General features: G+C 60.0%; 1 protein-coding gene across 1 annotated transcript in view; it reads right to left on the bottom strand.

Moving 5' to 3' along the window:
• Positions 1-6,519: 6,519 nt before the first annotated feature.
• Positions 6,520-20,126, bottom strand: part of ITGB5 (integrin subunit beta 5) — a 116,511-nt gene continuing 102,904 nt past the window's right edge. The window contains exons 11-15 of the mRNA XM_017347042.3: positions 14,141-14,363; positions 10,825-10,925; positions 8,885-9,004; positions 7,639-7,805; positions 6,520-7,165 (exon numbers count right to left, since the gene is read on the bottom strand). Coding sequence (XP_017202531.1) covers positions 7,070-7,165; positions 7,639-7,805; positions 8,885-9,004; positions 10,825-10,925; positions 14,141-14,363 — 707 coding nt within the window. The 3' untranslated portion in view covers positions 6,520-7,069. The remainder of the gene's footprint in view (positions 7,166-7,638; positions 7,806-8,884; positions 9,005-10,824; positions 10,926-14,140; positions 14,364-20,126) is intronic.

The following is a 20,126-nucleotide window of genomic DNA, read 5'->3' on the forward strand; positions in this document are numbered from 1 at the left end:
ACAAACACCAGAATGAGGCTGGGCTGAAGCCTAGAACCAGGAACTCAGTCCTCCATCTCCCACATGAGTGGCAGGGACCCAACTATTTGGCCTGCTGTCTCCCAGGGTGCACTTCGGCAGGAAGCTGGATGGGGAGCAGAGGTCACGCTGGAACCCAGGGGCTCCCACCTGGGATGCAGGCGCCCCAAGCAGCGCCTTACCTGCAGAGCCACGGGCCCACCCCTGGAGAGCTGCTCACAAAGCTGTCGTGAGCTTCCAGTCTCCAGCGCTGCATCTCAGAGAAATCCCCTCTGCTGGGAGGGGACAAATGACTAAGGAATTAAAAGGCCAGAGGAAGAGGATGGAGCTCTGCCCTCAGGGCTCCCCGGTGCACGCAGTCTCAAGTGCCTGCTTTACTGAGGGCTTGGGCCAATGCTTCCTGCTCTGAGCACTGCCCTCCCCCCCGCCAGGGGGGTGAGCCTGACAAATGCACTTCCAACGCGTTCCCAGGGGTTGCTGAAGCCACTGGCCCAGGGACCGCCTCCGAGAAGCACGGCCCTGGGTCATCACGTTTGCCTGTGCAGAAAGCCAAGCCAGCCTGGGGTCTGCCTCCCTCTCCTGCTGAGTGTCACGCACTCCTGTCCCCCCTTCAGGAGCACGGGCTCCTGCTGCCCCAGGGTGCCGGCACGCTCGGCTGTTCTGGTCATTGATGCTCACTGGCCCCCTGCCGGGTGATGGGAAATCAGGGGAACCTGAGGATCCCCCAGCCCCTGCACTTAAAAAGCAGACCCCCCCACACACACACACACATGCACGTACACACACCCGACCCCACCCCCATCAGAGTCTGCCTTAGCAGATTCGGGACCAGGCCTGGGCACCCTCCTGTCCTGGGGATGCCCCAGGCGATGCTGCTGCTTCTTCAAGGTGAGCCCAGTGCTGCAAGCCCGGTCCAGAGTCCTGAAACTTTGGAGCAGCCACTGATTCCGACGGAGGGAAGAAGAGGGCTGTCTCGGGCCGAGTGGGGCTGCTCCCCAGTGCCATCATCCGGAGGTGACGATGGCTCAGCCCTTGCTCACCTGAGCCTTGGGCCCAGCAACACCTGCTCCTGGTGGGAAAACAGGTGCGGCCCGAAATCTGTTAGACCAATGAGGCCTCATCCACTATTGGAGGCTTCTTATTGAGCATCAGCCAGAGCTCTGTAGCGCTGGAGGGACCTAGGAAACCATCAGGTCCCGCCCCTCTTAGAGCTACAGAGATGCAGGCCGGGAGGAGCATAGGCACACTCAGTCTCAGGCGGCCTGCGGCCGACACAGGCCAGCGGGCGCCAGCCCCACTAACGCTGCTGAGCCAGCCCTGCAGCTACAGCTGCCCGACGTGGCCCCGGGGCCTGGCTAAGGCAAGGCGCTGGAGGGTGGAAACGGCAGCCCAAGGGTATTGTATTTTTGAGAGGCAGAGACAGAAAGTTCCCATCTTCCGATCCACCCCCACCCCGTCTACCCTCAAAAGCCTGCCGTGGCTAGGGCTGGGTCAAGCCAAAGTTGGGAGCCAGGAAATCAGTGGAGGAGGTTTTCCACAGGTGGTCATCCTTTGCTGCCTGCCTGCCAGCAGGAAGCTGGACTCAGAAATGAGCCGGGACTTGGCACCGCGGCTCACTAGGCTAATCTTCCGCCTTGCGGCGCCGGCACACCGGGTTCTAGTCCCGGTCGGGGCGCTGGATTCTGTCCCGGTTGCCCCTCTTCCAGGCCAGCTCTCTGTTGTGGCCAGGGAGTGCAGTGGAGGATGGCCCAAGTGCTTGGGCCCTGCACCCACATGGGGGACCAGGAGAAGCACCTGGTTCCCGGTTTCGGCTCAGCGTGATGCACTGGCCGCAGCATGCTGGCCGCGGCGGCCATTGGAGGGTGGACCAGCGGCAAAAGGAAGACCTTTCTCTCTATCTCTCTCTCTCACTGTCCACTCTGCCTGTCAAAAATAAAAATAAATAAATAAATAAAGAAGTGAGCCAGGACTCAGACGTGGGACGCAGGTGTCCCAAACTTTGCCTTAACGGCTGCCCCCAGACGCCCATGCCCTGAGACTATTTTTCATGTTCTTTTCTCCCAGCTCCCCTTCACCTGCCTCTCCTGGGCAAAATGGCTGCTGAGGCCCGCACGTAGACAGGCCTACACTGTCCACACGCACAGAGGCTCCTTCAAGCTGTGTGGGCGCAGGGGGCAAGAGCGGGGAGACTCAGCGCTGGGGGAGGCGTCCCTGTGCGCGTCTGTGCCCGCTCCCCAGAAGCCAGCCGCATCTTCCCGGCCCTGGAGCCTGGCAGCTTCGTGACAGGCTCAGTAGAGGGTGGCAGCCTCCCGGCTGACACAGTGGGTCACCGGCCGCACCGGCCCGGCAGCCTGGTTCCCAGCCGTCCCTGGCACAGACGCTTGAAGCAGAGCGGTGCAGAGTTGAGGCAGAGAAAGCACGACTGTGTCTGCCGTCTGCATAGACGGCCTGAACACTCGCATCTGGCCCGCGGAATTTGCTCAGGGAAAAGCAGCATCAGCAATGGCCCCTCAGGTCACGGTTCTTCTTTCTGCAGCTTCTGTCACCTGGGATCCACTGTCGTTTGAAAACACTACATGGAAAACTCCGGAAGTAAACAATTCAGGATGTTTTTTTGTTTTGATTGAAGAGGCAGAGTTCCAGAGAGAGTGAGAGACAGGGAGAGAGGTCTTCCATCCAGTTCACCCCCCAGCTGGAGCTGGGCCGATCCAAAGCCAGGAGCCAGCAGCTTCTTCTGGGTCTCTCACAGGTAGAGGGGCCCAAGCACTTGGGCCATCCTCCACTGCTTTCCCAGGCCACAGCAGAGAGCTGGACTGGAAGAGGGGCAACCGGGACTCGAACCAGTTGAAGTTCCTGGCTGCTGGCTTTGGCCTGGCCCAGTCCCGGCTGTTGTGACCATGTGGGGAGTGAACCAGCAGATGGACGATCTCTATCTCTCCCCTCTCTCTCTCTCTAACTCTGACTTTCAAATAAAAAAATCTTTGAAAGGTGGAGGGCAGGGAGAGAGAGGATATACCTTCCATCCACCGGTCCACTCCCCAGATGGCCACAATAACCAGGGCTGGGCCAGGCCAAAGCCAGGAGCTGGGAACCCCATCTGGTCTTTCATGTGGGGGGCAGGGACCCAGTTACTTGGGCCATCTTCCACTGCTTCCTAGGTGCACGGTCAGGAAGCCGGGTTGGCAGCAGAGGAGCTGGGACTCACACCAGGCACTCCAGTGTGGGATGTGGGCATCCCCAGTGGTGCTTAACCCACTGCACCACGCCGACCCCCTCCCTCGTTTATAAAAATATGTCAGGTTCCCTGGGGGCGGGCATTGTGGTGGTGGAGTGGGTTAAGCTGCCACTTAGTACACCTTCATCCCAGATTGCAGGGCCTGACTCAAGTCCCAGCTCCTCTGCTTCCAACCCTGCTAATGGGCCCGGGAAGGCAGCAGAGGATGGCCCAAGTCTGGGCCCCTGCCACCCCCATGGGAGACCCAGATGGAGTTCTTGGCTTCTGGCTTCAGCCTGGCCCAGACCTGGCTTTGTGGCCATTTGGTGACTGAACCAGTGGATGGAAGCTCTGTGTGTGTGTATTTGTGTGTGTTACTGTGCCTTTCAAAAAATAGATGACTGATAAGTAGATATAGAGACAGATAGACGATATATAGGTTACAGATAGATGATAGACAGATACAACTTTAACAGAAGAGCCCAAGGTTCTTTCTCCCACTTCCATCATGGCAAGGGTCCCTGGTACCCCGAAGGCACTGAGTTCAGTTTCCCAGTAATGCAGGCACCCAGACAGGCTGCAGAGCTCGGGCTCGTGCCTGGCAACACAGAGCATCTGCTCCGGCCTCAGCCCCCCACAGAAACAAGTGGAGCAGGCAGACCTCGCTGCCACGGCCACTCAGCCATCTGGGGCGGCGCTGAGGGGGTCTCCCTCGGGAGTGCAGGGGCCCAAGTTCTGGAGGCACCATCCGTCCCCTCCCCAGGATGTGCATTAGCAGGAAGCTGGATCAGAAGCGGAGCAGGGACTCGAACCAGGCACTGTGATACGGGCAGCAGGTGTGCAGAGCAGCAACTTCAGTGGCCGTGCCAGATGCCTGCCCTGATTCATACCTCACAGACCGGCTCCCCAAAGACCACCACCCCGTGGGGAAGGCTTCAGTATATGAATCGGGGGCCACAGTTCAGTCCATGAAGTGGCCGAGTATCCCAGGCTGCCCTCGGAGGCCAGCAGGCGCCCTGCAGAGAGGGAGGAGTCGGCCAACTTGCTTGATGCTGGACAAGCCACTTCCCCTCTGTGGGTTTATTCGCAACTGAAGTGCGTTCCAAGAGTTTCATGATAATCATCTTAAACTTTGACTCCGATTTTAAGGTTTTAAAAATTCATCTGTCCCCCAGAAGAGGTGGCTACAGGTTATTTTAGTTTGACAGAGTACTAGTCAATCAAGCTAAGTGAGAAGTTCCTGTCCTTTTAAGGAGTGACAGTATAATCCTAATTTGGTTAAAATGACACATATGTAGATACAGAAAAGATGGAGGAGGCTGGCACTGTGGCGCAGTGGGTTCATAAGCTGCCTCCTGCTATGCCTGCATCCTACAGCCAAGCACTGGTTCAAGTCCTGCTGCTCCACTTCGATCTGGCTTCCTGCTAATGTGCCTGGGAAAGCAGTGGGCAGTGGTCCAGGTACCTGGGTCCCTGCCACCCATGTGAGACACCAGGATGGAGTTCCTGGCTCCTGGCTTTGGCCCGGCCCAGCCCTGGTTGTGTCTCATTTGGGGAGTGAAACAGTGGATGGAAGGCCTCTCTTTCTGTTGCTCTGCCTTTCATATAAATAAATATTTTTTAAAAAGACTGAGTAGGCCTACACCAATAAGTTGCACCTATAAGTGGTGCAGTTTTTCCTTTTTCAGAATTTTATGTTTTGGGGCCAGCACAGTGGTGCAGCGGGTTAAGCTGCTGTCTTCAGTGCCAGCAGCCTATGTGGTCACCAGTTTGAGTCCCTGCTGCTCTGCTTCTGATCCAGCTCCCTGCTAATGGCCTGGGAAATCAGTGGAAGATGGCCCAAGTGCTTGGGCCCCTGCACTCACAGAGCAGACCCAGATGAAGCTCCTGGCTCCTGGCTTTGGCCTGACCTAGAGCCAGGAGAGTAAACCAGCAGATAGAAGATTTCTCTCTCTCTTTCCTCTCTCTAACTCTGAATTTCAAAGTAAGTAAAAATTTTAAAACAAACAAAACCAAGGGACTCATTAGGTGTCGGGACAGAATCTCAGGAGTTGGATCTGCAAACAGCTTGTGCCATGAGCTTCCAGCAGAGGGCGCAAGTGTGCTGTGAGCAGCTGCCTCCAACAGTGCAGCCTCTGGGGTCACAGATGGACAGCCTCTAACTTCCCATCAGGTGGAAACCAGGAGCAAATCATCCTTTGGAGTCTATGGCTCAAGAACAGACAGCGCTGAGGCTTTGAACACCTTACTAATCTGTCTCTAGGAAACCTAAATTAAATGGGAGAGAAGCCTGAAGCTTCTTCCAAAATCCTTTCTTCTCAACCTACAAATCCTCAAAGCCACAGCTTACATATACATCCCAAAAAGGTTTCAAGGCCACTCAGGCCAGTCGGCCAGCTGATGCCTGAGAGAAGGGGGCTGTCGGGGTCAGAGCTGGGGTGGCCTCTCCGGGTGGCCGTCAGCAAGGCAGAGGGCTGGGGCGGGCGGGTCCCAGTGGGCCAGGAAGCAGGCCTTGCCCAGCAGCCCTGTCCTGACCTGCCTTCCAAGGTCACGCCCTGGATCCCTCCCACCCTCTTCCGGTCACTCTCAGGCCCTTGGCGCTGAGCACCTGCACGGGTCGCGAAGGCCACATCAGAACCTGCTGGCACTCGTCCCAGCTAACAGCCCCGATTCGTGGACGGGCATTTGTCTCAGTGTTCGCCAAAATGGAGGACGAGGAGCAGTCTCTTCCCTGGCCACGATGAAGGCACAGCGGCGTTGAGGTGACGCCAACAGCACGCCATGAGCAGTGGGAGGTGTCGCGGAGCAGACGGGCTTTCGGATGCCAGCGCCGAGACCCGGCTCTCAGCGCCAGTTTGTCATGAGCTTGCTTGATGCTGGGCAAGCCACTTGCCCTCTGTGAAAATCAGCAAATAAAGGGGTGGGGTCAGACACCCTCTGGGGACTTCCAGCTCAGGCACAGGAACCCAAGGGGCATCACGGCCCTGCAGGAGAAAGAGCTGGGCTGATGGCTGTGCTCTGGGCCCGTGTGGGGCACAGGAGGCCCGTGGAAGCCGCGTGGATGCCACAGAGCAACCCTCCCTCATGGGCCCCATCCCTCTCCAGCCCAGCACCTCTACCAGGGGAGGTGCCCCGGGGTGGTCTTCACGGCCCCTGCCAGTCAGCCCCACTGTCCAGCACTGGACCGGCCCAGCAGGCACGCGGCCGCTCCCACCGCCCCGGGCACCACTCGAGACCACACAGAAAGGACCCCACCCCTGCAGAGAGCTCCAGGCAAACACAAACTCTTTAGGTTTCAGTCTTTACTTCCAGTCCCAAACAATCTCTCCTGCACAATACAGACGCGCTCGGCACCCACGGCGGCGGGAGGAGCCCGACATGGGCAAAGCCCGCGCCCCTCCAGCAGCTCCACAGTCCCGCCCCGGCACTGCCCCGCCGTCAGCCTCCAGTCCCATGCTGTAAATACACCATCACTTTATTTCACACGGAAACCATCAACATGGAACAAGGCAGACAGTGTCGCCTCCTGACCCTTCCCAACGGCCTTTGCAGTCAGCCAGGCCGAAAGCCGAGCCCCATCTCAGCGGTCGGTGGGGATCCCCAGAGCGCCAGGTCCCCTCGCGATCCCCGGGCCGCCTGGCGAGGCGCTGGCCCAGCAGTGCACACAGTGGGTGTGCGTCCTCCTGTGCACGCAGTAGGTGCTCTTCTGTGCTCGCCCAGTCTCCCTGGCAGGTGCCTCCATGCTCGCCTGTCTGGGGAGCCACGACGAGGGGCGCAGCTGCCCAAGGCGCGTCAGTCTCTTTCATGAGTCCCCTGGGCCCTCCAGGGCGGGAGGCATCAGTCAATGGTGCCGTTGTAGGACTTGTTGAGCTTGTTGAAGGTGAAATCCACAGTGTGTGTGGAGATGGGCTTTCTGTACAGAGGGTTTGAAGCCTGCAGCACGGGAAGAGGGCACGAGTTAGTTCACTCATCCCACCCAGCACGCGCGGGTCTGCACGCCCTTCCTCGGCCGGGACAGTGCACGCAAGGGGGCGCCAACAGCCTGTGCTCCAGGACTGGCTCTGCCTCCTGCTCTGTGTCCCCGGGCAAGTCCCTCAAACAGGGGCTCTCTGGGCGCCGACGGTGCCTGGCAGACAAGCCCTACCTACGCATGCCGGGACAGCCCCTGAGAACTGCGCTGCCTCCACGCACCTGCCGACTCTCCGGGCTGGGATAGCCCTCCCCGCCAAGGCCGTGACTGATGCCTCCGGCTCACGGCACTCCGGGCCCGGGCCTGCTGTGGGGCTGTGTGCAGGGCACTCTGTGCTCAGCGGTCATGTGACTCCCGCTACCCAGACCTGAGTGCACCTTCTTTGTGGTCAACGCCAGGGATCGGGCCTGGAGTTTCCCATTTCCTGCCGGCTTACCATTTCGTAGCGGGCCCTGGAGCGCTCGCTCTGGAACTTTGCAAACTCTCTGCGGTCGTGGATGGTGACGAGCAGCTTCCAGATGGCCAAGAGCGCGATGCCGACCAGGAGGATGCTGCCCACCACGGCCAGGAGGATGGTCATGGCGTTCGGGGCCGTCCCACACTCTGCAGGGAGCAAAGTGCCAGCCTCAGGCACGTCTGAGACAAAGGCCTTCCCCTGCTCTGAGGTCCTTACAGCGCTTCGAGGAGACGGGCGGTGGAGAGCCGAAGGCGGCTCCCACACCAGGCAGCCGACGGGACGGCAACGTGCAGCCTGTCCCCCGTGGGCCTCCGGGGCGGGATGCTGAGCCAGCTCAGCTTTCAGCTCAGTGGTTTCCTGAGCGGGGCGGGCAGGCGGGAGGGGGCGGGAACCGCTTCCCCGAGGGCCGGGCTGGGGGCCAGCCAACATGTGTAAGCCCTGAGTGTGGAGCCCGCTGGAGCGAAAGTGCTTATTTGCAAAGAACCACAGACAGTGCTTGGAAAGAAAGCCTCATTCTCGCAGGCCTGCGTCCTGGGCTGGCACCGCGCTCCCCTCTGCCTCGGTGCAGGCAAGGCGCCGTATGTGGTCTGGCTCAATTGGGAAAAAGAGTTTGCTGCTCTGTGAATTAGAGAGAGCAAATCCTCTGCCGCCTCCCCCTCCAGAGAACAGAAATGGCGAGCGACACTAGAAACCCCGCTTCCGCCGGGCAAAGGCTGCTGGGCCCCTCCCCCGGAACACAAGGCAGCGTTGCTGGCGTAGGGGTTGAGGCTTGGCCTCCTCAGTCACCCTGGGGGTCGAGCAGAGCAGCAGGCAGGAATGCTGGGCCCAGGATCTGTCAGAGACAGCAGCCGCTGCAGCCAGGGGCCATGTGTGCCTGGATGGTCCCCAGCCCTGGCGGCCAGGTGCCCTGCACTGTCCCTGCAGAGCACAGGAGCTCCTGCAGGCAGAGGGTGCTCTGTGGTTACTGCCACCCACGGCCATTTCCTCCAAGGTGAGTCCCCCCCGGGGGGGGCAGGGCCCTGCCACTCACCTGTCCCAGCCCCACCCCGCCCCAGCCATGGGTCCCCAGCCCCACCATCATCATCTTCTAATCTGGAGAGCATGGTAGCAGTGGCCTGAGATCCTCATCTGTGTGAGCATCATAGCAAGGACAGGGCCGGTCACTCCAGGGCAGGGCCGACACCAGGAACCAGGGCGGGGCGGGCCCCTCCCAGCTCTCACGCACCTGGCTCCCTCAGGACGGTCAGGTTGGACTTCCCGCTGGGGAGCTCCGCGTAGGTGAACATCATGACGCAGTCCTGGGCAGTTTTGTAGAAGCAAAGCACAGCCTCCTGGTCGTCTTTCGCTGGAAGAGAACCCACAGGGACGTCCTCAGCGAGCGTCTCTGGGCCACCCAGGGCACTGGGAGCCGAGCGCTTCAGAGAGAGGGTGGGACACAGGGTCCGAGAGAGGAGGCCGGGCCCTTGCAAATGAGTTCAGAGGCCAGTGTTGAGTCTCGGCTGCTCCGCTTCTGATCCAGCTCCCTGCTAGTGCGCCTGAGAAAGCAGCAGGGGATGTCCCAGTCCCAGGGCCCCTGCACTTGTGTGGGAGACCTGGATGGAGCTCCTGGCTCCTTGCTTTGGCCTAGACCAGTCCTAGCACTGTGGCCATTTGGGGAGTGAACCAGTGGGTAGAAGATTCTCCCCCACCACTCTGCCTTTCAAATAAAGAAATCTTTCAAAATAAACACACTAAGCATGGGTTCAGGCTTCTCACATCAAGCTCGCAGGCCCGGGGCTGAGTGTAGACTGCTATGGGACTCGGGGACCCCTCAGAGTGCTGCTGGCTGGGGTGACGTGAAAGAAGCGGAGCCCTGGCTGGAGCGGGGCCGGGTGAACGGAGGGGCCGCCTGTGTGACAGGCGAGAAGGAAGGAGGAGCCATTCTGACCCCTGAGGGGCCTGGGTGAGGGCCACAGCCCAGTCGGCTCAGGACTGATGTGGCTGCACAGGCCGCAAGGACGCAGCTCTGTCCTGGGGTACAAAGACGGAAAGAACCCACACAGTGCGCCGGTCCGGGAGGCAGAGCAAGCGGGAGCTGCCAATCAGGCTGTCAGCCGCTGGGGCGGGCCTGGGCCAGCCGGAGGGGAGGTGCCACAATCCCAGCCCCACACCCCCCGCATTCCAAGGCACGGGCCCGGAGACTGAGCTGAGGAGGACAAGGAACGAGGTCCTGCACGGCCACTGCAGGCCACTGCTGCGACCCGAGACGCTTTCTCCGCTCTCGTTCTCTAACTTGGTTTCTCAAAGGAGTGTTATCCTGACAGCAGATTAATTAGTGCCATCACCAAACCTCTCAGCTCCTCGTCAGGAGTGAGCGTGTGTGCACCTGTGTGTGTGTGCATGCATATGTGTGCGTGTGTGCATGTGTGCAAGTCCGCCAAGCAGAAGGAAGGGAAGAGCACATGATGAATTAGAGCGCCCCCTCTCGCTGCGATTCATCTCTCAGGGCTGGATGGGGAGGCAGCCGTACGCAGCTGAGTCCCCCTGCGGGCATGGGGCAGCATCTTTTTGTTTTCTGCCCATGTGTGCCCAGGTCTGCAGGCAGAACTTCCGTAAGCCAGGCCCTGGGTAGCAAGACAGGAAACTGAACACTGGAGACGGACGGGGGTATCCGGCCTGCTGCCTCCCCGGGGGACAGCACGGCGCCTGGCACGCGGTAGGTGCTCAGGGAGTATGTACAGGATGAGGACATGACTGACCACACTCACCAGCATGGTGTGGGCAAGTCATCCAAACCAGGGAGTGGAACAAACAAGTGCCCGGCCAGGCCAGGCCAGGCCAGACAGGGGCCGGCAGCCAGGACACAGCAGACACAGGAGGGCAAGGCAGGGGGCAGACCCACCCAAGGGCGGCCTGGGATGCACGGTCCCCCACCTTGCCCCCAGCATGGCCTCTTCTTCTTCCTCTTCTCCTCTTTGTGAGCGCACAACGTCATGTGACCATTTCACACAAACCTCAAACAGCAACATGCACCTGTAAGCAGTCCATCCCAGTTCTCCCTACCCAGCCCGGCAACCACCGATCTGCGCTCCAGCTGAGACTGCCGGTGCGATGGCCCCTGGCGAGGAAGCCTGGGCTGAGCCTCCTGACCTGGAGGCGCGGGCCACGACCCCAGGGGGCACTCACCGATGGCATCCACGCGAGTGATCACCTCGTCCCTGCACCGGTGGTGGCAGCTCTGGTTGTCAGGCTTCCCCGAGTGAAGCAGCAAGCACTCGACACAGTCTCTGGAGAGGGGACACACGTGTGGGCGTCAGACGCCGTGCAGCATTCACACCCCTGTACCGGAGCCCCCCGCCCACCTTGCGGGGACTCAGCAACCTTGGGTGCTCAGCCCTGGGCTCTCGGAGGAGCAGGAGGGGGCTGAGGGCTGTGGCTGGTTCCGCAGGCCGACCTGCAGGTCACAGAGCCTTTGGGTTCTGCCACCAGGAGCCATATGCACCTGCATTCTACGACCTCGAGGGCCTGGCTGGGGAATCCAACACAAGCAGCAGGCTTTGGAGTGATAAAAAACAACTTCCCGTCCCTGGCCAACTCGGGGGCTCCTCAGACTACGTAGCCAGAGCCTGATGCCCATGCCCTTCCCCAGTGACCAGGCTCCCGCCTCTCTCCATCCCCCCCCCCCTCACTTGACTCCCCAGAGGGCTTTCAGGACAAAATATCAAATCGTGGCCCACCCACACCTCGGGGGCTGGGACACCCGGAGGCAGCTGAGAGCCACTGTCCTCAGAATCCCGGGCTCCACCCCCTTTCTCTCTCCCGGCAGAGCCCACCTGCCATTGCTAAGGGCCCTGATGTCCATGTGCCTGGTCCCAGGCCTCCACTCCTGGCACAAGCTACAGGGCGATGATGCCCCTCCCCCACAAAAAAAAAAAAACCCTGGTTCTACGACGGGGGCCTTCCCCAGCACTGGGTCCTTCCACCGCAGGCTGACAGCTCAAATGCTTCCCCGCGGCATTTGGTGGCAGTCAGAACTCGGTCCCCGATGTTCCCCCTGCCTCGGAGTTGCCATCCAGGAGAAGAGGGAGGGTACTGAGGACACCGGGCCGGAGCTCAGCTTCGGCTGAGGGACTGGGAAGCCCGTGGTGGGAGTAGAGGCACAGGAGCTCCTGGGCTGGGCTGCCAGACCGGGGGCAGGGCTGAGCGTGTGCAGGAAAGGGAGCACCAAACTCCAGGGAGAAGGCACTCGCTGCTCCCTGGGGCAGATCAACGTCGGGGACCCTGTGATGCAACAGTGCTGGGGAGCTGCAGGGACATGAGAGCCCCCAGGGGCTCCGGGCAGGAAATGGGGTCAGGACTCCAAGCCAGGTGTGCTGGGGAAGCCGCTGTGTCTCCAAGGCCGTGACCTCACAGAACCTCAGCTCCAGGGGAGCCCGCCGCCTTGCTCACCGCCCAGGCCCTTGCTGATCAAAGGGGCCGTGTCTGCAGAGCTCTCTGCACGGCTCTGGGGGCTGAGCCACCAGGAGGGGTTGCCGGCATTATCCTCTGCTTAACCCCTGGGCGCAGAGAGGCCTGGGAACAGGGCATCCCCAGGGCAGAAGCTGCAACAGGGACTATCGGAATGGGACGGGAGCTTGGGGGCCCTTGCACTAAGAACCCTGACTTTCCAGAGGAAAAGGGCCAGGCCCCCCACCAGCCTCCTGGGCTCACACACGGCAGGCAGCAGGGCCCCACCTGGAACCTCGGCTCCTGCCACTTCCTGCACAGGGAGCCGAGGATCCACATGGCCATGCCTGTGTAACCTACGTACTGCACGACTTGGGGGAAACTTGTCATGCGCTGCAGTCCTGTATTCCAATCAGCCTGGACCTGAAAAGACCATGCTGCCCAGAGGCTTTGCCCGGGACACCTATTCATTGAAATCAGCTGGGCTGACTCACCAACATGAAGGGTGCATTTGGTGAGGTCTGGAAGGTGAGGAGCGGCTGCCCAGAGACCCCAGGACTAAGAGGACCCGGGACATCCAAAACCTGGTGGCTCTCAGCCAAGCCGTGAGCCTTGTGTGCTCTTGATTCAGGGCGCCAGCCTCCCCGTTCCCCCCTGGCTGTCTCTGGGCGTCTGTTGCTTCTTTCTAAGCAGGTCTAAAACACAGCCACTGTCTCTCCCTTTCTCTCATCCCTCCCAATTAAACGGCATAAAGCTGGCCCCAACCACCTCTGCACCTGCAGCCAGCTGTCGGGGCCCACCTGAGTTCTCTGTGGCCAAACTCCGAGCAGGGGTTCCGCCACCAGCACTTTTCTGAGCACAGCTGGACCAGCAGCCGCGGCAGGCCCAGGGAGCATGAACTCACTGCATTATCAGCCCCAGCCAGACACTCGCGAGGGAACGCTGCCAAAGGACAATCGCACAGCTGCCTCCCGGCCCTTGGGAAGCGACTGTGTGCTGGTGCTGGCTGGGAGCACCAGTGCCCTGCTGTGCCCCGCCCGGTTCCCCGTGCGCAGAGCAGTGCCCAGCTGTCTCTCCAGCAGTCAACACTCCCACTTCCTGGACGGCGCCATGGCTTGGTCTCTGCGCTGCTCCCTCCTCTGTGCTCTGCTGGGGTGTGAAGGGCACAGCCATGGGGAGGGTGGCTGGGCCAGCGAAGGTGCCCTCTGCACCCAGCAGCAGAGCCGAGCCAGGGCTGCATCGTCAGGATAAATGGAGCAGAAAATTCCAAGCTATCGCACTTGCGCCTGGCACGCCTTATTTAGGTCGGTGCCTTTCTATCCAGTTTACTCTGGGATTGGGCTTTGCTACAGTGGCTTTCCCCACGTGGGCGTTCTGAGAAACACGGCTGGGGAGACAGCAATGTGGAGGGGAGGCAAATCCATTCGACAAGATGCAAACTGTATCTCAAAAACGCGCAGCAGCACAGGGAAGGCTCTGTGCTTGGTACCAACACCAGTTTAATTTCACTCCGCGATCCTGCAGTCTCTGAACTTGCTTAGGGGTGGAACAGCAGTTGCATTTTTGTATTCGGTTTTTGTTTCCTCTCAAAATCCCCGGCCGGCACCGCGGCTCAGTAGGCTAATCCTCCGCCTTGCGGCGCCGGCACACCGGGTTCTAGTCCCGGTCAGGGCGCCGGATTCTGTCCCGGTTGCCCCTCTTCCAGGCCAGCCCTCTGCTGTGGCCAGGGAGTGCAGTGGAGGATGGCCCAGGTGCTTGGGCCCTGCACCCCATGGGAGACCAGGAAAAGCACCTGGCTCCTGGCTCCTGCCATCGGATCAGCGCGGTGCGCCGGCCGCAGCGCACCAGCCGTGGCGGCCATTGGAGGGTGAACCAACAGCAAAAGGAAGACCTTTCTCTCTGTCTGTCTCTCTCACTGTCCACTCTGCCTGTCAAAAAAAAAAAATCCCCAAGGAGCCGGTGTTTCGAAGCCCCGAGGTTAGTGACTGCTGGTAAGGGGTGGGCTGGAAGCCAGGCCAGGGTGGGGTCAGGCCAGGGAGGGCAGTGGGGCCGTTACCTCTTGGTGCTGCAAGCATCCGGGCAGGTGGGGCACTTCTCGCACGTCTCCCCAAAGGCTCCCGGCTCCGTGCACTGGCACTGCCCGCAGAGGCAGTGCCCGCGCTCGCTGCAGATCTGCCCGTCTTTGGCCCGGCACGTGCTGATGTCTGTGGAGCAGTTGCAGTTGTCGCCGATGTAGCCCGCATGGCACTTGCACTCGCCGCAGTGACACTCGCCGTGGCCTGCAGGGCACATGTGGAGGGTCAGGGCCTGCCCGCCTCTGCCCGTGATGCCTGCTGGGCGCTAGGCTCTGGGGACCCCAGAGGGAACGCGGCACCGACTGCCCTCAGAGCCTGGCTGGGAACAGTGGGGCCTCTGGCAGGGGTGGGATCTGGGCTGGTGCTCCCAGTGCTGGTCCAGGACTCGGGCCAGGCGTGCCACAGGACAAAGACCCAGGGCAGCTTCTTCCCGCCTCAGTTCCTGCCTCAGCTGTATGAACAGAGGCCCCAAACACAGTCCCACCCTAATCCCCGGGACCTGTGCCTGCTGCTCTGCAGTTGTGAGGGACTTAAGGATTCTGAGGTCAGAACTGCTGGGCAGTGAATGCAGTCCTAAGGGCCTTCACAAGATGCAATGGGACAGCAGAAGCCAGGTGTGGAGACGGAGGCAGAGGCCGAGGGCCAAGGCACGTGGACAAGACGGAATGGTGGGCAGTGACTCCCCAGTGCCCCCAGGGGCGGGTGGCCCTGTGCAGCCTTGACCACAGCTCAGGGGAAATTGATTATCTAGTTATTTGAAAGGCAGAGAGAGAGAGAGAGAGAGAGAGAGAGAGAACTGCTAGTTTCATCTGCTGGCTCACTCCCCAGATGGCTGCAATGGCCAGGGCTGGGCCAGGCTGAAGCCTGGATTCAGGAGCTTCTTCCAGGTCTCCCACATGAGTGCAGGGGCCCCAGGACTTGGGCCATCTTCCACTGCTTTCCCAGGGACAATAACAGGGAGCCGGATTGGAAGCAGAGCAGCCGGGACTCAGACTGGCATCCATGTGGGATGCCGGCACTATAGGCAGCTGGCTAACCCGCTAGGCCGCAGCATCGGCCCCTGATCTGACCTGTGACCTCCACAACTGGGAGACTCCACCTGTGCTGCTTTAAGCCATGTGTGCTGGTCTGTGACAGCACAGCAAACTCCCTCAGTTGTTCTCCTGGGGTCCCCATGAGGCTGGATTCTCGCCCTGGCCTTGGGACCCACAGCCCAGAGAAGGAGCGAACTTGGGAGCCGCGGCAGAGTGAGTGGCACTTGCTGTGAGTGTGCGTGAGTCACCACTGCAGGGCCTCACAGACAGCCGCGTGATGGTGCCAGCTCTGCCCTCCGCCTGTGAGTGACAGAGCCGAGACACACACAGGTGCAGCAGCTCAGGGAAAGTCTCACAGCTGCTGGGCCCAGAGCCAGGACTCGAACCCAGGGAGCCTGCTTGCAGAGTCCACAATCTAACTCCAGGCTCCCCTGCCTCTCTCGACCAGGCCCTGACCAAGACGAGGCCCCGCTGAGGGACACCTTGGCTCTGCCTGCACGAGGGGCCTTTCCAAGCCTGCAGGAGGAGAAGCCGGCCATTGCCCCAAGGTTCCGTCCATTCTTTATATCACCAAGAGGAATGTTGGCTGCAAACGATGACCCCCCCAAAAAAAATCCACCATGCACTATGTATCCTCCCCAGTGCCATTTTCTAAGAGCTTGCACTTACTGAGTACCCACCCATACCCAGAGGGAGACTGGAGCAGCAGAGTGGGGAATCAGAGAGGGAAAGGGGGGATTCCTGCCTTTTACTCCCACAGTCAAGCTCATTATCTGGGAAGCTGGAGCCAGCACCCTCCCTGAGACCGCCAATGAGCATGCCCACGACGCAGGGCAGGACACCGCCAGTGGCCCTCTCCAGCTGCCACTCACTTCCTGCCTGCTTCCCAGCCTTTGTCCACTGTGTGTGCCCGGCCATGCCTCCCAACCCAGACACCAGGCTCTGTGCTGGTACAGGGGCTCAGAGTAGCTGCAGCAGTGCCTGCCCAGGCCCAGGCAGTGCGTGGAGAGCCCTCAGGGACAGGAGGCGGAGCGGGGAGCCAGACGGGTCAGGAGGCGGCCGTGGAATGCAGTTGCACTGTCAGGGCTGGCATGCGATGGAGCCGGATTGGAAGCAGAGCAGCCGGGACTCAGACTGGCATCCACGTGGGATGCCGGCACTATAGGCACAGGGGAGAGCAGCAGCCAGCTGCTCAGGGGTATGGGGACTTCCGGGGCCTCGGGAGCCACAGCAGCAGGAGACACCCGTGTCCTCCCAAGTGACCCAGAGTCCATCTGGAGTCTCCCTCAGTCTCCAGCCACAGGGACCAAGATGGATTGCAAGGGGTAATCCCTCCATCCCTGATTTATTATGGAAATTTGTAAATCTGCCGCAAAGTCGAAAGGACTGTGAACATCCATATAGTCCTCGCCTAGACCCTACCCGGGAACATTCTTTTTTTTTTTTAATGGATTTTTAAAATTCTTTTTATTTATTTTTTGACAGGCAGAGTTAGACAGTGACAGAGAGAGAGAGAGACAGAGAGAGACAGAGAGACAGAGAGAGACAGAGACAGAGACAGAGACAGAGACAGAGACAGAAAAGTCTTCCTTTTTCCATTGGTTCACCCCCCAAGTGGCCGCTACGGCCAGTGCGCTGAGGCCGGTGCTGCGCCGATCCGAAGCCAGGAGCCAGGCGCTTCCTCCTGGTCTCCCAGGCGGGTGCAGGGCCCAAGGACCTGGGCCATCCTCCACTGACTTCCCGGGCCACAGCAGAGAGCTAGACTGGAAGAGGAGCAACCGGAACAGAACTGGTGCCCCAACCGGGACCAGAACCCGGGGTGCTGGCGCCACAGGTGGAGGATTAGCCTAGTGAGCCACGGCACCGGCCATACCCTGGAATATTCTGTGTTGTTCTGTGGCACACTTCCCCGTCTATCTGTCCATCTGCCAATCCCCACTTTCTAAAAGTGCATTTCAAAGTGAGATGCATCTTGCTAACACGCCTGGAAAAGTAGCAGAGGACCCAAGTGCTTGGGCCCCTGCACCCACATGGAGACCCAGAAAAAGTTCCAGGCTCCTGGCTCTGGCCTGGCCTACTCCTGGCTGTTGCAGCTGCTTGGGGAGTGAACCAGTGGGTGGAAGTTCCCTCTTTCTCTCTGTGCAACTATGCATTTCAAATAAATAAAGCAAAACCTTTAAAACAGCAACAAGGTGAGCTGCAGAGGTCATGTGCGTCAAGGGTGGGTTTCGCATGTGGCTCCAGCAGTGTCCCATGTGCCTCATGCCACCCCATAAAGCAAAAGTTCAAAAAGTAAGAGGCGGGACAGCGCTGTAGCACAGTGAGTTAAGTCTCTGCCTCCAGTGCTGGCATCCACATGGGCACCAGGTTCTAGTCCCGGCTGCTCGTCCCATCCAGCTCTCTGCTGTGACCTGGGAAAGCAGAAGATGGCCCAGGCGCTTGGGCCCCTGCATCTGCGTGGGAGACCTGGAAGAAGCTCCTGACTCCTGGCTTCAGGACAGCACAGCTCTGGCCATTGCAGCCATTTGGGGAGTGAACCAGCAATCGGAAGACCTCTCTCTCTCCATCTCTCCCTCTCACTCTCTGTAACTCTACCTCTCAAATAAATACAGAAATATTAAAAAAAAAAAAAAGTAAGAGGCATACTCAGTGTTGTATCTGCAAGCAATGAAGGCGGCCCGACCAGAGGGAATGTTGGCCTGAGATTTTGAGCGGTGCTTTCTCTCTGGCTCTAATTGTTTTTGGCAGCAACAGTAAATTATCCAAATAAATATGACACAATATCCCACAAAGATGCAGAGGGAAGACTGCATGGTACAGTGTGGGAGGGTCTGGGCTGGAGCCTGCGTGTGAGGATGGGAGCATCGCTCCACGCCAGCCGGCCGGCCTGTGCACCTGTATGGGGACAGCCCGCACTTGCTTTCCAAGTGGCAAGCAAGCCAGACACTTCATGGCCAACACCTCGCAGGCCTGAGCGCTGTGCAGTTCAGCCTAAGCCCCTCGTGCCCTGAGCAGGAAGAGGGTCGGAGCCAGCGACTGGCCAGAGGTCATCACGGCTGCAGAGGCAAATAACCCACTGCCACACACACTCAGCTGTTCCCGACAGCCCCCTCCAACCCTGGAGCAAGGTGAGGACGCCAGGGCACTGTTGCAGCTCAGGCCGCCAGGCCCATGTCCATGCAGGTGGGTCAACAGGAGCAGCAGAGGAGGCAGGGGTATCAGGGAAGCCTCAGCTGTGGCCTCTGAGGCAGAGTCCTAGCAAGCCACGGTGGGGAAGGGTCCCAGGCTCCGTGCCTGGTGAACCCGCAGGCGGAACAGCTCCTCAAGTGCCCCTCCCCGGAAAGCCTGCTTTCCGTCAGGTGGGGAAGCACCACCTTTCAGAGAGAAGCCTGAGGAGGCGATGGCCACGCCCTGGAACGAGCCCCTGTGTCTTTCACACTGGGAGCCCACACTGCTGTCCGTTCAAGGGGTTCCTTTCCAGGGAGCCTGGGCTTGGCCTCAGAGGCCTCTGCAACACAGCACTCCTCAAGGGTCTACCAACAGGTAGGAGCTGGCACACAAGATACGGTGATGGGGCAGGCGTTGGGGCAGTGGCTTCAGCTGCCTCTTGCGATGCCCGCACCCCCTGTCAGTGCCGGCTTCAAGTCCCGGCTCCTCTGCTTCCAATCTAGCTTCCTGCTAATGCACGTGTCGGGAGGCAGATGATGGCTCAGGTCCTTGAATTCCTGCTGCCTACGTGGGAGACCCAGATGGAGTTCTGGACTTCTGGCTTCAGCCTGGACCAGGCCTGGGCATGGTAGGTATTTGGAAAGTGAACTAGCACACAGATGATCTCTGTCTCTCTGCCTTTCACATGAAGTGAAAATCGAAAAAAGAGAACCAAAGCTTCCACGTCTTCTTTAGAAAGCGTGACTCCTACAGTGTGCCAGAGCCCGCCTAGATCCGATCACATTTGATCAGAGTCCAGATGTCTCGGAGGCTGCAGCCGGGCCTCGGCCTGCCTTCCCTTCAACCTGCAGGCTCAGAAGTGCCGCACGTCTCTGGTCAGCCCTGGCTACGCCCAATGCCCTAGCAGGAACACAGGTCACCGAAAGCCAAGGCGGCAGTCAGCCTGGTCCCAAGGAGCGACAACCCATAGACCCAGACGCATAGGGACTGGGAACAGCATCCTGGCCAACAACGCCCAGGGCGCGTCATGAAAACAAAGCAAACTCCCAGCGCAGCCTGGCCAAGTGCGCTGCATCGGCCGGTGCCCCTCCGACACTGTGCACACACAGAACTCTTCTCATGGCGCTCGGAAGGGGCCAGGGAAGGGCACGCGGAGGGACCGCGCGCGCATGGGATCGCTGCACGTGCAAGTCATTATCAGCACCACCCTGTCTGGATGACTGATGGCTAAATGGACAGGAAGTTGTAAATGTGCCTATTTATATGGAATTGCAGCTCTCCAGAATTCAGCAGCTTTCCATCAGCAAACAGCACTCTCATGGGCTGCGGGCCAAGCCTCCATGCCTCCTTGTATAAGCCAGAATGCCGGCTATTCAGACAGGCTGCAGGCGGGGAGGGAGCTGCGGGAGGTGGGTGAGGGGGGCCAGGGGCCTGGAAGCCAAGGGGGACGTGGAGAGAAGCCCCATCCCCAAAGCTCTGGCTACCGGGTTGGCCACAGACAGGTGGGGACTGAACACGGCCTGCAGGGAGGCAAGGAAGCATCGCGCGGCTCAGGCACCCAGCCGCCTGGGAAGGGAGAAGCCAGGGAGCAGGAGGGTGGGGGTTTGGCGATGGGCAGCACCAGAGCATTCTTCTGGCAAAGGACAAAGATTGGGGGGGGGGGGGAATGAAGACCAAAGGAGATGCAAATGCTGGAGAGACGTGGGGGAGGGAGGGCGAGGAGGAGCTGAGGGCGCAGTGATCAGTGGACTGAGGCAAGCCCAGG

This window comes from Oryctolagus cuniculus, chromosome 4, assembly GCF_964237555.1.
Source record: "Oryctolagus cuniculus chromosome 4, mOryCun1.1, whole genome shotgun sequence".
Classification (NCBI taxonomy): domain Eukaryota; kingdom Metazoa; phylum Chordata; class Mammalia; order Lagomorpha; family Leporidae; genus Oryctolagus; species Oryctolagus cuniculus.